Source organism: Prionailurus bengalensis, chromosome C1, assembly GCF_016509475.1.
Source record: "Prionailurus bengalensis isolate Pbe53 chromosome C1, Fcat_Pben_1.1_paternal_pri, whole genome shotgun sequence".
Classification (NCBI taxonomy): domain Eukaryota; kingdom Metazoa; phylum Chordata; class Mammalia; order Carnivora; family Felidae; genus Prionailurus; species Prionailurus bengalensis.
This window is the reverse complement of record NC_057345.1, coordinates 117,452,587-117,467,837: the sequence shown is the minus strand read 5'-3', so window position 1 is coordinate 117,467,837 and position 15,251 is coordinate 117,452,587. Positions and strand designations below refer to the sequence as shown.

General features: G+C 39.5%; 1 protein-coding gene across 29 annotated transcripts in view; it reads right to left on the bottom strand.

Moving 5' to 3' along the window:
- The window catches only part of CLASP1 (cytoplasmic linker associated protein 1), a 276,145-nt gene that overhangs the window by 151,476 nt on the left and 109,418 nt on the right, over positions 1-15,251 (bottom strand). For all 29 annotated transcript variants that reach the window (XM_043576525.1, XM_043576524.1, XM_043576531.1 and 26 more), the window contains exon 8: positions 5,132-5,199. In XM_043576525.1, the coding sequence (XP_043432460.1) occupies positions 5,132-5,199 (68 nt within the window). The remainder of the gene's footprint in view (positions 1-5,131; positions 5,200-15,251) is intronic.

The window sequence follows — 15,251 nt, the reverse complement described above, 5'->3', positions numbered from 1 at the left end:
AAAAGGAGTGAGATCTTGCCATCTGTAACAACATGGATGGACCCAAATGGTACTATGCTAAGTGAAACAAGCCAGACAGAAAAAGACAAATATCATATCTTACTTACATGTGGAATCTAAAACACAAATGAATGAACAAATAAAGAGACAAGAAGCAGAAACAAAGCCAAAATAGAGAATAAACTGATGGTTGCCGAGGGGAGAAGGGTAGAAAAACAGCCAAAATGGGTGAAGGGGAATGGAAGGCACAGGCTTCCAGTTATGCAATGAGTAAGTCTCATGGATGAAAGGTATAGCATAAGGAATACAGTATTAACTGCAAAAGCACTGTATGATGACATATGGTGGCTACACCTGTGGTGAGCACAGCATAACCTGTAGAGTTGCTGAATCACTATGTTGTGGATCCAAAACTAATGTGACATTGTGTTGAATGATACTTTCAATCAAAGAAAATAAAAACACAAACAACACTTAAGAGAAAAAAAGGGAGGGCAAAAGACTTCAATAGAGATTTTTCTATAGAAGATCTACAAATGAGCACATGAAAAAACACTCAACACTGTTAGTCATTAGGGAAGTGCAAATCAAAACCACAATGACACTTCATACCCACTAGGATGACTATAATCAAAGAGACAGACAACAACAAGTATTGACTTAAATGTGAATAAATTACAACTCTTATACTTTGTTGGTGGGAATGTAAAATGGTACACACTTAGAAAATTATGTGCCAGTTAGGCAAAAAGTTAAACAGAGTTACCACATGACCCAGCAATTCCACAGCAAGGGAATTTCAATTCCCACATAAAACATCTCCACATAAAAACATTCAGACAAATTATTCACAGTAGCATTCCTCACAATAGTCAAAAAGTGGAAACAACCCAAATGTCCATCAACTGATGAATGGATAACATAAGGTCATATCTATACAGCAGTGAAATATCATTCAGCCATAAAAAGGAATGAAATACAGATACATGCTACTCCACGGATAAACCCTGAAAACATTATGCTAAGTGAAAGAAGTCATATACAAAAAGCCATAAAATCTATGACTGCACTTATATAAAATGTCCTGAATAAGCAACTCCCTAGAGACAGAAAGCAGGCTGTCAGGGACTGGGAGAAGAAAACAGGGAGTGCTAACGATCATAGGTCTCCTTGGAGGTGATAAAAATATTATGGAATTAGATAACTGCACAGTTTTGTAAATATACAAAACAACACAGAATTATACACTTTAAATAAGTAAATTTTTGTCTATAGATTATATTTCAGTATTTATTACGTTTTAAAAAAATGTTTGTTTATTTTAAAGAGAAAGAGAAAGCATGAGCCGGGGAGGGACAGAGAGAGAGGGAGACACAGAGTCTGAAGCAGACTCCAGGCTCTGAGCTGTCAGCACAGATCCTGCCGTGGGGCTCAAACCCAAGAGTGTGAGATCATGACCTGAGCCAAAGTCGGACGCTTAACCAACTGAGCTACTCAGGCACCTCCATTATATCTCAGTATTTAAAATAAGCTGATGATTTCCCCTCCAAAAATAATCCAACACCTGCTTGTGATAAAAACTTAAATAGGAATAGATGAGAACTGCCTCATCTTGCTCAAGAATATCTACAAAAACAACTACAACTAACATCATGCTTAGTTGTGAAGGACCTAAGACTGGGAACAACGTAAGGATGTCTACTCTCACCACTTGTACTTAATGTAGTGGAAGAAATTCTAGCCAATGCAATAAGGCAAGAAAAAGAAAAAGTATACAGATCTCAAAGAGATAACTATTCCTATTTGCGGATGATTTGTTTATGCAGAAAATGCCAAGGAATCTACAAAAATTCTAAGAACCAATAGAAGAGTTCAGAAAAGTCAGAGTCTACCTATATAAGGAGCAAACTGGAGAAAGCAGTAAGCAGAGCAGTCAATGGTCTGATGTCCAGAGCAATTAAAAAACTGGTTCCACTGGGAATCAATGGGCAAAAAACCCCAAAAATTAGAAGGGGGGATGGGTTTTATTATGTTCTGACTATGGTTTCTCTATGCTATCAGGATGTTCAATGACTCAAGAAAAGAAAGAAATTAAGTGGTTTGCTTTTGACAGCTACTGAACATCTTACCTAAGTCTCTCAAAGTTACAGTAAAGAGACTAAACTTCTCTGGGTTAAGAATTCTAAAATCTTTATATATATGCCTCATTCTGTTTTGGCCCTAACAATTAAAAAATAATACTACATATATTCAGAAGAAAGCTGAAATTTTAAGGCCTTCAGGAAGTTTTGAATTAAAATTTCCTTACCATCTATTATTTTTAACACAAATGCCTAAACGTACTGTTTTCATTCTCAGTCCTTACCGCTTTACCACATATACATACATATAGGGACATGCAGGGGCAATATTTACATGTGGACGTTTAGAATAAAATGTTGCTATGATGCACCCAATACCACAGGATTTTAGTATTCTTGACGATTAAATCCTGTGTGTCATGTTCATTAAAACTCAGTATACACAAACTTTCCCAGACAAGCCTCCAACATGGGTGTGGTCCTTCTCCCTGTGCCAGCAGCATAATGGGATTCTGTTTCATAGCTATAATTTATAACACAGGCTATAAAGCACAAACTCACTTTTCAGCCACCGCCCTTACCTCTTTACCTGGTACTTTCTATCTTGGTACCAACAAGTTTTAAACTGGGAAAACACACCATACGTGCACGCACACACACACACACTTAGGAGCCCGTGTCTTGCAACTGGCTGGGCTGCCCTGCCTGGCCACACCAGCAGTGCCACTCATCACTGGATGGCCAGAGTCCTGGTCCCAGCTCCACCACAGATACGTTGTAAAGCACATATAAAAGTATATACAAAAGCAGGGGATGGGACATCTGGCTGGCTCAGTCGGGAGGTCAGGCAACTCTCCATCTTGGGATTTTAAGTTCAAGCCCCATGTTGATGAGAGATTACTCAAAAAGAAAATCTTCAGGGGCACCTGGGGGCCTCAGTCAGTTAAGCATCCAACTCTTGATTTCAGCTCAGGTCACGATCTCACGGTTCATGGGATCGAGCCCCACATTGAGCTTGGCACTGACAGGGTTGAGAGTGTTTGGGATTCTCTCTCTGCCCCTCTCCTGCTTGCGCACATGCGCTCTTTCTCTCTCTCAAATAAGTAAACTTTAAAAGAAAAGTGAATAGGGGTGCCTGAGTGGTTCAGCTGGTTACACATCTGACTCTTGATTTCGGCTCAATCATGATTTTGCGTTTCATTGAGATGGAGCCCCATGTCAGGCTCTGCACTGACAGTGCTGGGCCTGCTTGGGATTCTCTCCCTCTCTCTCTCTCTCTGCCCTTCCCTCTCTCAAAATAAATAAATAAATAAGTTCTTTAAAAAAAAAAAAAAGTAGGGGGCAATGTACAGAAATCATGCCATAATAAAATTACATACAAATTATATAGTTACAGAAAATGAACTACAAGCGAATATGAAATAAATGAAAACTGATTTGTTGGCGATAGCATAATTATAGTAAATATTCTTTTTCCCCTCTTAATATTACGTTTTTACAAACGTACGAAAGAGAAGTTAAGAGGGATTAATGAAAGAATGTTTAGAGGTCTTTAAGTATTTTATAAGAAACATACTATCCAATGACAAATTCCCTACTGATATGGTAGATACACAGCTGAGCAGAGGTCAAAAGACCTGGATCCTGTTTCTGCTCTGCCTTTATGTACTAGGAGGAACTTTCCTGAAAGTGACAAACTCTTTTTTACAACGTCAAGATATTCAAAACGTGAAAGCTATGTGGTGATCTAACAGCCCTGAAATCACCATGATGCAATGAGCTATCTGAGAGTTAGAAAAAGTCCTTGTTGGCAACTGCTTTATGAGGACTTCACTCACACAGTGATTCGCTTGTCTTTTCTTCCTCTTCTGGAATCACAAGAAATATCCACTTGTCCTCAAACATCCTCACAAGGTATAGTAAAAGGAATACAGGTACCAGAAACAGTAAGTCGCAATTCAAGTCTAAGTTATTTTGTTTATTTATTCCACAATATTTATTGCACACCTATACCACATGCCAGGGACCTTTTGAGGCACTAAAGGTAAAGAAAGGAATAATACAAAGTCCTTGCCCTCGTGAACAAACATTTTGCAGTGATACGCAGTAAGAAGGAACATTAAACAGGATGAAGGCACAGAGTACCCTTAGAACACTGGATATGCTATACTGGCTGACCTCAGTAACGGAGTGTGTCTGCAGCCGAGATCTGGATGGAACGGGAAAGAGAGCCACGGGGACACCCAGGGACAAATGTTTCAAGCAGAAAGAACTGTAAGCACAGAGGCCCTGAAGCAGGAGAAGCGTGGGATGTTCAAAATTAGTAAGGAGGCCAATGGAAGTAGAGCCAAGAGAACCTTGGAGAAGAACATCTCATGATATCAGAATGGTAGCCAGCGTCAGATCGTGTCAGGGCCTGGTGGGCCATGGTGAGCCACCGAACTGCAGTCTCTGTGTGATGGAAAACCTCTGGAGGATTGTGAACAGGGGATTAACACCACGCGAGTTACATTCTAAAAGGATTACTCTGGGGGCGCCTGGCTGGCTCAGCTGGCACAGCGTGTGACTCCGTCTCAGGGTCGTGAGTTCTAGCCTCATGATGGACGTGGAGCCTACTTAAATTTCAAAAATTAAAAAATAATAAAAACAGAAGGATCCCTCTGATGGCTGTATGGAAAACAGCCCGTGGGCGCCGGGAGAGAGTAACAGCAAGGACAGTGGTTGCGTGTCTACCGTGCGAGCACAGGGAAAAGAGCACGACAGCTCGGTAGCAGGAGAAGGGCGACGACTGCTGCAGAGGCCCAGGGAGTCCAAATGTGCTTGTAACAGTAAAGCCAGCAGGATTAGTTCCCGAATTCAGTGCGAGCTACAAAAGAAAGCCAACAACCTCATAGCTTCTGGCCTGGGAAAGGGGGAGGGTCAATGGAGGTTAAGTCTTCAGACCTAGAAACTGTTCTCAAGGTATCAAATTCAGCTGTTCAGAAATAGCACGAGCATTTCGGACCTAAAACTGAAAAGGCAAAAATAGAACAACTGCTTTTTCTACTCACCGTTTGCTGATTGGATCATGTTTCCAGATTTTTGGACTTCATCAAATTTTGTAAAAATTACATTCAACCTGTATGAAAAAGAGCACACATATATGTAAAGACTGTCAACAATCACTGTTCACAGTCAATTATATTAAAACACTAACGTGAAACTGAATCACACTCCAAAACAAAGTCAATGATATAAACCCGCTTAATAACAAAAACAGTAACTACATTAATAACATTAATAACATCCAATAATAATCAAGCACTTACAGACCAAGCACTGACTTAGGGCTCTCCCTGAAAAATCTTGTTTAATCCTTACCACAGCCATGTATGAGATTATCGTCCCCATTTTACAGATGAAGAAATCAAGACCCAGTAACTTGCTTAGGGTAACACAGTCAGGGTAGAGATGCTAGCCCGGAGAGTAAGAATCCAGAGCCCGGGATCTCAGACACTGCATTAAACTGACTACTCGACACAAAATGTATACATTATGAAAAGCCTGTATTTCTCCTATTTCTAAGCACAGACTGTTACTGTTCAAATGCACCAACATTACGATATAAAGGCTCTTCTGTGACTTACGCTTAATTCCGAAATGCTTAATTGAAAAAAATCCACATGACATTTTCTATTAATGGATCATTTTCACCTTGACACTTTAATTGAAACAAAATCCCTTAACCAGTCAAAATATTCCAGCCTAGTGACACCAATAATGAGAGGAAAATGGGGTGGGGTAGATGGGTGCTAATCTCGCCTGGTAGAAAAAGTCAAGAAAAAACTAGGCTTTCCCAAGCCAAAACAGATACACTGGAATAAGCGTAAAGGCAGAGATTCGAAAGCAATATATTTTTGCGTTCAAACCTACACCACCCTTTCCAGGGACCAGGCTAGAAATTTTAGCACATGTTTACAAACCATTCTGTCATACAAGCTCTAATCATTTCAAACATGTTTGTCTTTTCTTCGCAACTAGAATGGACTCTTCTTCAGGACAGGGATGGGAACCAAGTACTTTTGGTATTCTGTACGTCATGCAGGAGAGTTATTACATCACGGCGTGAAGACTGTTCCTGCCCTCGCTACAGAAACTGCACACATTCTGGCCTCCGTTCCTTCAGAGTTCATTCACCGACTCTAGTACTGAGCTAGCCAGACGCTGAGGTGTGTAAAGTCCCTAATTTCTACAGCTTCTACTTCATTCTTTCCTACTTAGGATGCTACATTCTAAGTCACAGGGGAGCCAAAACTACGCATCAGCAAAGAGAGGTAAAATGGAGGGGACAAAGGGGCCTGACACCCTGCCTCTCCCCCTTCCCACACCAGGGCAGAGATCAATCTTCTTGGCCCATCTTTCCATCTAAGCCCAGATGTAGCCTCAAAATCCTTCCCCGACCTGCTCCAGACAGCCACTACCAATTAATCAAAGTTGGCACCACTGAATTACAAAAAACTTGTGTCACCTGAGGACCAGATATGAGTAAAACTCACTTTCAAATCCAGAGGCTACTAAAGATCTGGAAAAATGTCTTAGAATCAATTTCCTATGAGGTTTCCATCACCTTCCCTTTTATGAGCACCAAAGACCTCCAGTGGCATAAAAAAGCGCATAAATAATATCACTACACAGGTTGCCAGGGCATGCCCTGACCAACTTACCGCTTTATTGTGTCACAACTACACCCTCTGACGTGAGCATGCCTGCAAGTTTGCAAGGTAGGGACAAGGTATACCTCTAGCCTCGCTGGACCTAAAATTACTGCGAGGGGCAAGTATTTCATCCGTTCCTGGTAGAGTAGTCACCTTGTCAATGGCAACTGAGAACAAGACTGTAGACGCTCCATCTGGGGTAATGTCCACTCACTGGGGCCACATTACCTCCAACTAGCAGGCTCAAACAACTAGGGATGAGAGGGCTAAAACGACTGCTGCCTTTTCGGTACCTGCACGTTCACGCAGAAATCCCTCGGGAAGGCATGCCTTTCCCTCTACCCACACCCGTCTCAGTAGCTGCACCCCATTCTCTACTCAGCGATGCCTATACGGCGGCTCCTAAGAAGGCTACCACCTCAAGAGATCAGTAACCTGGCTTCAGGACAGTCTAACCCCAACAGAGCATTCCTTAGGAATGGCTTTCATCTGCTAGCTCTGAACACAGCAATACACAACGCCTCCCTGGGACCAGCGAATTTGCACAAGCCAAAAAGGGTGAGTTTTATACATTCAGAGACACTGAACGATGTGTCGAAGTAACGATTACCCTCTGAAGCCACCAAGTGTTTTTCATTTTTGTCTGTGAAATCTCTGGATCTCAAACCTGAATTAAATTTCTTTACTATTCTCACAAATAACTGGTACCATTTCTTCCTGGTTTTTCTGAACTCAAAATTTATATCCAACTCCTCAATCCCAACTGGCGTTGCTTTTTTTTTTAGTGTGAGATCTAGTTATTCCTTCCTAGAATAACCTATAATATAAATTTAAAACAATTTCCTAAAAGCACTAGCAAGCTCACAGTCAACAAGCTCCACTCACACACTCAGAGCTAAGTGACTTTTTAGTCTACTACTCTTAAATGTGAGCAGACAAACCAATTCAAAGATGCGTGAGCAAAGCTTCTAAAGTGAAAAAGGGAGTCCCAAGATGAACAGACGTATACCCCAGAATCCCAATTCAGAGGAAAGAAGAAGAATGAGAAGTTTTTAAAATATATCATTAATACTCCCAAAGAGATAAAGAAAATAGTGCGATTATAAAAGCAAACAGGGAAGGAGACCTTCAAAATGACAGAAAATCTGCTCCTCCAAAGGGCAAAGCAAACATTCGCAAAATAGGTCAAAATCAAGTTTTTCAAAGCTTTGGAAATTAAACAAAGGTTTGCTACAGTCCAAGGAGCCCTCTTCAAGAAAAACTGCTCAATCTTGGTAAGGACAGCAAGCTTTTCACTGTTTTGCTGTGTCTTATTTCCATCACCAACTCACCAGCTGAAAATCAACAGCGTCACAATCATAATAGTTTGAAAACCAGCAGCCTCAAAGCCACTGGGAAGAGCTGAACAAGTCTGGAGCACCATAAAAATCCCCATTCCAAGAGAACTCTAATGATTTGACCTGTCTGGCACATCCTAGAATCCCCATTCGCAGGGTTTTATTTTACATGATTCACAGCACATTCAGTAGGAGAGACTCTTACGCCTGAAGCCAAGATCAAAAAGAATCAGCAACAACTGCTTAACATGGCAACTGCCTAAGATGATGACAACTGGGGCAAAGACACTGACCAAAAAACTTACAAAGAAAAATGGAGAATGAGATGTCCACAGGGGACTTTGAAAAAAATCTGACACATTCCTGGGAATCTGAAAGACTATGCATAGGTGCAAGACTGTAGGAAAGTCTAAGAAAAGACCTGAGAACACACTAATGTCTCATCGCTGGCTGACCTTGACGCTCTGCACAAGCAGACAGAAAAGGGGAAGGCAGAGATGCATAAACTGCCCACCAGAACACGGAAAACATTCCCAAACATACACAGACAGCACTTCAGCAAAGGCTGCAAGGCTGACTGGTTGGTTTAAGGCATCCAAGGAAATGTCTATCAAACCATTAGCTGGACACTATGCTAACCAAGTAGAGACTTCAGTAGCCATACACATAAGAAAAAAATATAGACTTTATGGAATTAGTTCAGGAAAATTACTAAACAAGCAGGGAGGAACAAACACCAAGAACAACAAATCTGCAGAGAAAAACAGACTGTGATGTCCAAAGGTGCACAATATATTATTTTAAATGACCCGTTTCAACAAAAAATTTACACATGTAAAGAAGCAAGAAAATATGGCCCATACGGAAAAAAAAAAAAAAAAAAAAATCAGTCATCAGAAACTATCCTTAAAGGAAGCCCAGAGACTGAACTTATTAGATGAATATTTGAAATCAAGTATTATAAGTATGTTGAAAATAAGTAAAGGAGATTATTTCTAAAGAACTGAAGGTAAGTATAAGAACATCTCACCAAATAGAGAATATCACTGAAGAGACAGAAAACGTAAGAATCCTATAGAGATTCTACAAATGAAAAGCATAAAACTGAAATAAAAAATTCACTAGATGGGGTGCCTGACTGGACTGGTTGATAAAGCATGCAAATCCTGATCTCTGGGTTGTGGGTTTGAGCCCCACCGTTGGGCATAAGATTACTTTAAAAAAACAAAATCTTAAAAAAAAAAAAATTCACAAGAGGGCTCAACAACAAATTTGAGTTGAGAGAAGAAAAAAGCTGCAACCTTGAAGAGGAGTCAGTTGACAATATTCTGTCTGAGAAACAAAAGAAAAGGAACAGGGCACAAACAAACAAACAAACAAACCAGAGCCTAAGAGTTCATGTTCTTATAATGTACCAACATATATACATATATATGTACCAACAAAACATATAATGAAATACCAGAAGAAAGAAAAAAGGGCAGAATATATGGAGAAATAATGGCCAAAAACTTCTTACATTTTATATAAAATTTTAACCTACATATTCAAGAAGCTCAACAAACTCCAAATAGAATAAACTTAAAGAGATCCTAACCAACACACATGAGAAACAAACTGCTGGAAGAAAAGACAAAATCTTGAAAGCAAAAACAGGGAAGGCACTCTTTGTGTACAACGAATCCTCAATAAAATAAATAGATAATTTCTCATTTAAAAAAAGGAAAAAAAAACAGTGGAGATCAAGTGGCAGTGATTTCAAAGTCTTAAAATTTTAAATCTGAACCAAGTATACCTCAATAATTTGAAAATAAATACATACACACATTAAAAAACAACAACAAACCTAAAAATCTCAACCAAGAATTCTGTATCCAACAAAATTATCCTTCAAAAATGAAGCAGAGAATCCTCTCCGGACCAATGATATTTCAGTCTTTACATGAACGAATTTTAGGCTCTGGGTAGGGGAAAATGAAGAATTTAAGACATTCCTAGATAAACAAAAAAAACAGAGGAGTCCTTCAGACTGAAATGAAAGCAGACCATACATTAGCCCAAATCCACATGAAGATATAAAAAACACCAGTAAAAATAACTACAAAGGTAAACATAAAACTTAGGTAAACATAACAGACAGTATAAATATATATATTTTTTGTTTTTAACTCTTCTCGTCTCCTACATAACTTAACGGGAAACTACATAAAGCCATAATTATAAAACTGTGTGTTGGTGAGCTGTAATATATAAAGACATATAAATAAACACGACAGAAGAAAGGAAGGGAGAAAACAGAAAAGTAAAGTTTTTAATACTGAAATTAATTAAGGGTAATAATTCTAACTAAGCTTCTATAAATTAAGATGTCAACTGAAATCCCCAGAGCAAACACTAAGAAAATAATTCCAAAAAAGAATAGTAAAAGAAACAAGAAAATTAAAATGGTACACAAAAAAATATTTTTCACATAAAATAAGGGAGTAACAGAGAAGAAACAAAGGAGTCATGACATACAAAACACAAACAGCAAAAGAGCAGAAATAAAATCTATCTCATTGATACTACATTAAATATGAATGAATTAAACACTCCATTGAAAAGGCAAAGATGATCAGACTGAATAAATAACACTCAACTATATGCTACCTACAAGAGATTCGGGTTAGATACAAAGACAGAGACAGAAAATAATAGGACAGAAAAACATACTCCATGCAAACAGTGCTCAAAAGAGGTCTGGAGTGGCTATACTATTATCAGACAGCATAGACTTTAAGACAAAAATTGCTACCAGCGACAAGGACATTTTACAATGACAAAAGGGTCAACATATCATGAAGATATAGTAATTTTATGTACCTAAGAACAGAGCCCCAAAATATATGAAGCAAAAGGTGACAGAACTGAAGAGAGAAATAAGTAATTTAGCGGTATTAATTGGAGACTTCAATATCACACATTTCAATAATTAACAAAATACAGATACTTCTCAAGTGCACATGGAACATTCTCCAGGGAAGATCACACGCCAGAACATAAAACAAGCCTAAAACAAAATTCAAAGAAATGAAATCACAGAACATAGAAATTATGATCTATAACTGCAGTTAAGATAAAATTAGAAATCAATGACAAACAAAAATGAGAAAATCACAAATAATGTAAAAATTTAATAAAACACAAATAACACAACAGCACTTAAATAACAGTTAAATAGCACTTAAAACACTAACAAAACACTGAATAACAAAGAGGTCAAAGATAAAAGCAAACGGCAAATTAAAAAATACTCCAATATGAATAAAAATGAACACAATATGCACAACACGGTATGCAGCTTTAGTAGTACTTACGAAGAAATTTACAGGTGTAATTGCCTACATTAAAACAGAAGATATTAGGGGTGCCTGGGGGTGGCTCAGTCAGTTAAGCGTCCAACTTTGGCTCAGGTCGGGATCTCACAGTTCCTGAGTTCGAGCCCCATATCAGGCTCTGTGCTAACGGCTCAGAGCCTGGAGCCCGCTTCAGATTCTGTTGTCTCCCTCTCTCTGTGCCCCTCCCCCACTCACACTCTATGTGTGTGTGTCTCTCTCAAAAACAAATAAACCTTAAAAAAAATTTTTTAAAGAAGATATTAAATCAATAACCTAACTTTCTATCTTAAAAAACTGGGAGGGGCGCCTGGGTGGCGCAGTCGGTTAAGCGTCCGACTTCAGCCAGGTCACGATCTCGCGGTCCGTGAGTTCGAGCCCCACGTCGGGCTCTGGGCTGATGGCTCAGAGCCTGGAGCCTGTTTCCGATTCTGTGTCTTCCTCTCTCTCTGCCCCTCCCCCGTTCATGCTCTGTCTCTCTCTGTCCCAAAAATAAATAAACATTGAAAAAAAAATTTTTTTTTTAATAAAAAAAAACAAAAAAAAAAAAATGGGAACTCAAACCAGGCAAAAGGAAGGAAAAAATAAAGATTAAAGCAGAAATATATGAAATAGTAAACAGAAAAACAATAACAATCAAGAAGTCAAAACTTAGTTCTTTGGAAAAAAAAACCAAATTTGACAAATCTTTTTTTTTTTTTAATTTTTTTTTTCAACGTTTATTTTATTTTTTTTGGGACAGAGAGAGACAGAGCATGAACGGGGGAGGGGCAGAGAGAGAGGGAGACACAGAATCGGAAACAGGCTCCAGGCTCTGAGCCATCAGCCCAGAGCCCGACGCGGGGCTCGAACTCACGGACCGCGAGATCGTGACCTGGCTGAAGTCGGACGCTTAACCGACTGCGCCACCCAGGCGCCCCGACAAATCTTTAATCTGATCAGAAAAAAAAAAAGACACAGATTACTAAACTTAAAAGATAAAGGAAGGCACAGTACAACGATCCTTACAAAAAAAAAAAAAAAAAAAAAGGCTATGAACTGTGTGTTAAAAATTAGATAACCTTACGTGGACAAATTCCTAGACAGTCACAAACTACCAAAAGGGACTCAAAAGGAGACAAAATCTGAACAGGCCTATAACCAAGTAAAGAGACTGGATTATAACACCTAGGGGTGTCTGGCTGGCTCAGCTGGAAGAGCATGTGACTCTTGATCTCTGGGCAGTATTCCCCAAACTCAATGTGAATTCAGTTTCTACCAAATTCCTAGCTGCCCTTCTCCCAGAAATTGACAAGTACATCCTAAAATTCATGTGGACCTGCAAGGCACCCAGAATAACCAAAACAATCCTGAGAAGAACAAACTTGGATTTCAAAATTTACTACAAAGCTGGTACGGTGAGGTACCAGGAGGACAGACATACAGATCAACGAAATTACAAAAAGAAATCCTTACATTAACGGTCAAGTGATCTTCAAGAAAGGTAAAGAAAATTTCTAAAAACCACAATGAGATACGCCTTGGGATGGCTATTATCAAAAATAAAACAACACAAAAACACAAAAACCACCACCTTTGGCACTGCTGGTAGGAATGCAAAATGGTACAACATCTCTGGAAAACGGTATGGCGGTTTCTCAAAAACCTAAACCTAACAGGATACGATCCAGCAAGTCCACTTCTAAAATCTAACCAAGAGAACCGGACGCAGGGAACGTAGGAGCTATCTGCGCATCCATTTTCATAGCAGCATTATTCACGATAGCCAAAAGGTGGAAACGAGTGCCCATCAACAGAGAAATGGATAAACAACAGAGGAATGGATAAGGACACACAGTGAAATCGTATTCAGCGATACGAGGGAATGACTCATGCTACAGTGTGACTGAACTCTGAACACACCGTGGTAAGTGAAAGAAGGCAGTCGGAAAAGTTACGCTTTGTGTGATTTTATCTGCAAATCTCAAAACAGGCAAATCCACAGGAATAAAAAGTAGACGAGAGGTTGCCAGTCTGGGTGGAAGGAAGGAATGGAGAGTGACTGCTAATGGAAACAGGGATTCTTTTCAAATGTCCTAAAACTCGATAGCAGTGATGGCTACATAACTTTCTAAATACAGTAAAAACTGAACTGTTGACTTTAAAGGGGAAATGGTAAATTATGAAAAATACGAAAGTTATGGTATAAGAATATTTCAAGAAGGCTCTTATTTTAGAAAACCCGAAACAATGCTATAAAAAGGGAATTTACAATTATAACAAAAAAGGAAAAAAATTTAAATCAAATATCCAATAATGGAATGGTTGGAAGATAAATTTGAGAAAATCTCCCAGAAGGTGGAGCAAAATTATCAAGACAGAAATGGGAGGAAAAAATGAAATCAGAGGACTGGTCCAAGTCCCTGCCCAGACTGAAAGGCCCTCCAAGCGCACTGCACAAAAAAATGAGTATAGTCTCGTAAAAGCCCCATTGACATAAAGTTTCAGACAAACTCTTGGTGCAAAGAGAACCAAAGTTATCTACATAGGATGAAGAATCAGAAGGACTTTGGAGTTCTCAGTAGAAACACTGAAAGCTGGACACAATGGGGCACTGCCTTTAACATTCTGGAAAAAGCCTTCCAATCTGGAGTTCTAAACCACAGCACGCTATTAATATCAAGATAGAACAAAGACACCTCACAGTCAAAAAAGTTTTCCTTCTCCATGTCTCTTCTCGGACAGCTACTGAAGAATATGCACAACTCAAGTGAGAGAGAAAACCAGGAAAGAGAAGATGTGGTCTTTGAGAAACAGGTGCACCGGCTAAGAAGACAGAAGTGAAGCGCCAGGATGATGACGAGAGAGAGACGTCAGGACGATAAAGGAAGAGATGGTGAGGGCAGCCAGTCCAGACTGGAGCAGGTTCAAGGGCAGTGTGTAGACGGTACTAGCACACCGTGTGCTACACACACAGTGTGTAGACGGTAAGCATGGAGACAACTACTCAAATGAAAGTAAGACCATCATTAACCCAGGGAAAACAAAAGGTTGTGCAGAAAAAAAGGGTAAAGCCATCAGTTCCCCGGGTACAGTGGGCTGTAAATAGCACACACGGTCATAATATAAACAAAATGGTGTCATAACCACAAGTAAAACATAGCTACAACTGGTGGACAAGGAGATGTCAAGTGGCTTGGCATGGTCAGGAGGAGCTGAAATTCATCCTCCGTCATGCAAAGTACAATTCTTACAGCGACAGAAACCACATAGGACAACACGTGCACGGTATTTACAACCACAGAGACAGGGCAGTCAGCACCCAGTGTTTGCCTCTAGGGGGAGATGGCAGAAGGGTAAGGGACTGCCTTTCTTCCGTGTATCTTATAAATTGAGTCAACTCTGTGTAAATGCCTCGCATATAAGATAAAAGTTAAAAAATGAAGGAACATCACAGAACACATTTCTCCTCTGCTTTTGCCTTGGGCCCTCTCTATACCGCTAAAGCTTACACAAGCAACTTAAAAATAAGTTTCAATTCTTCGCTTAGCGACACAACTATTAGTAATGACTAGTGGATGTTCATAAATTTTTTAAGTTGAGGTAGCACAACAAATACACTGACAGAGCCATGCAAAACTATAGGTGTGCGAGGCCAGTGCTAGCAAATGCATCAGAGGACCAGGCCACAGCTCCATCTACGAATTAAAGGACCTTCAGGTTTTTTTTTTTTTTAATTTTTTTTTTCAATGTTTATTTATTTTTGGGACAGAGAGAGACAGAGCA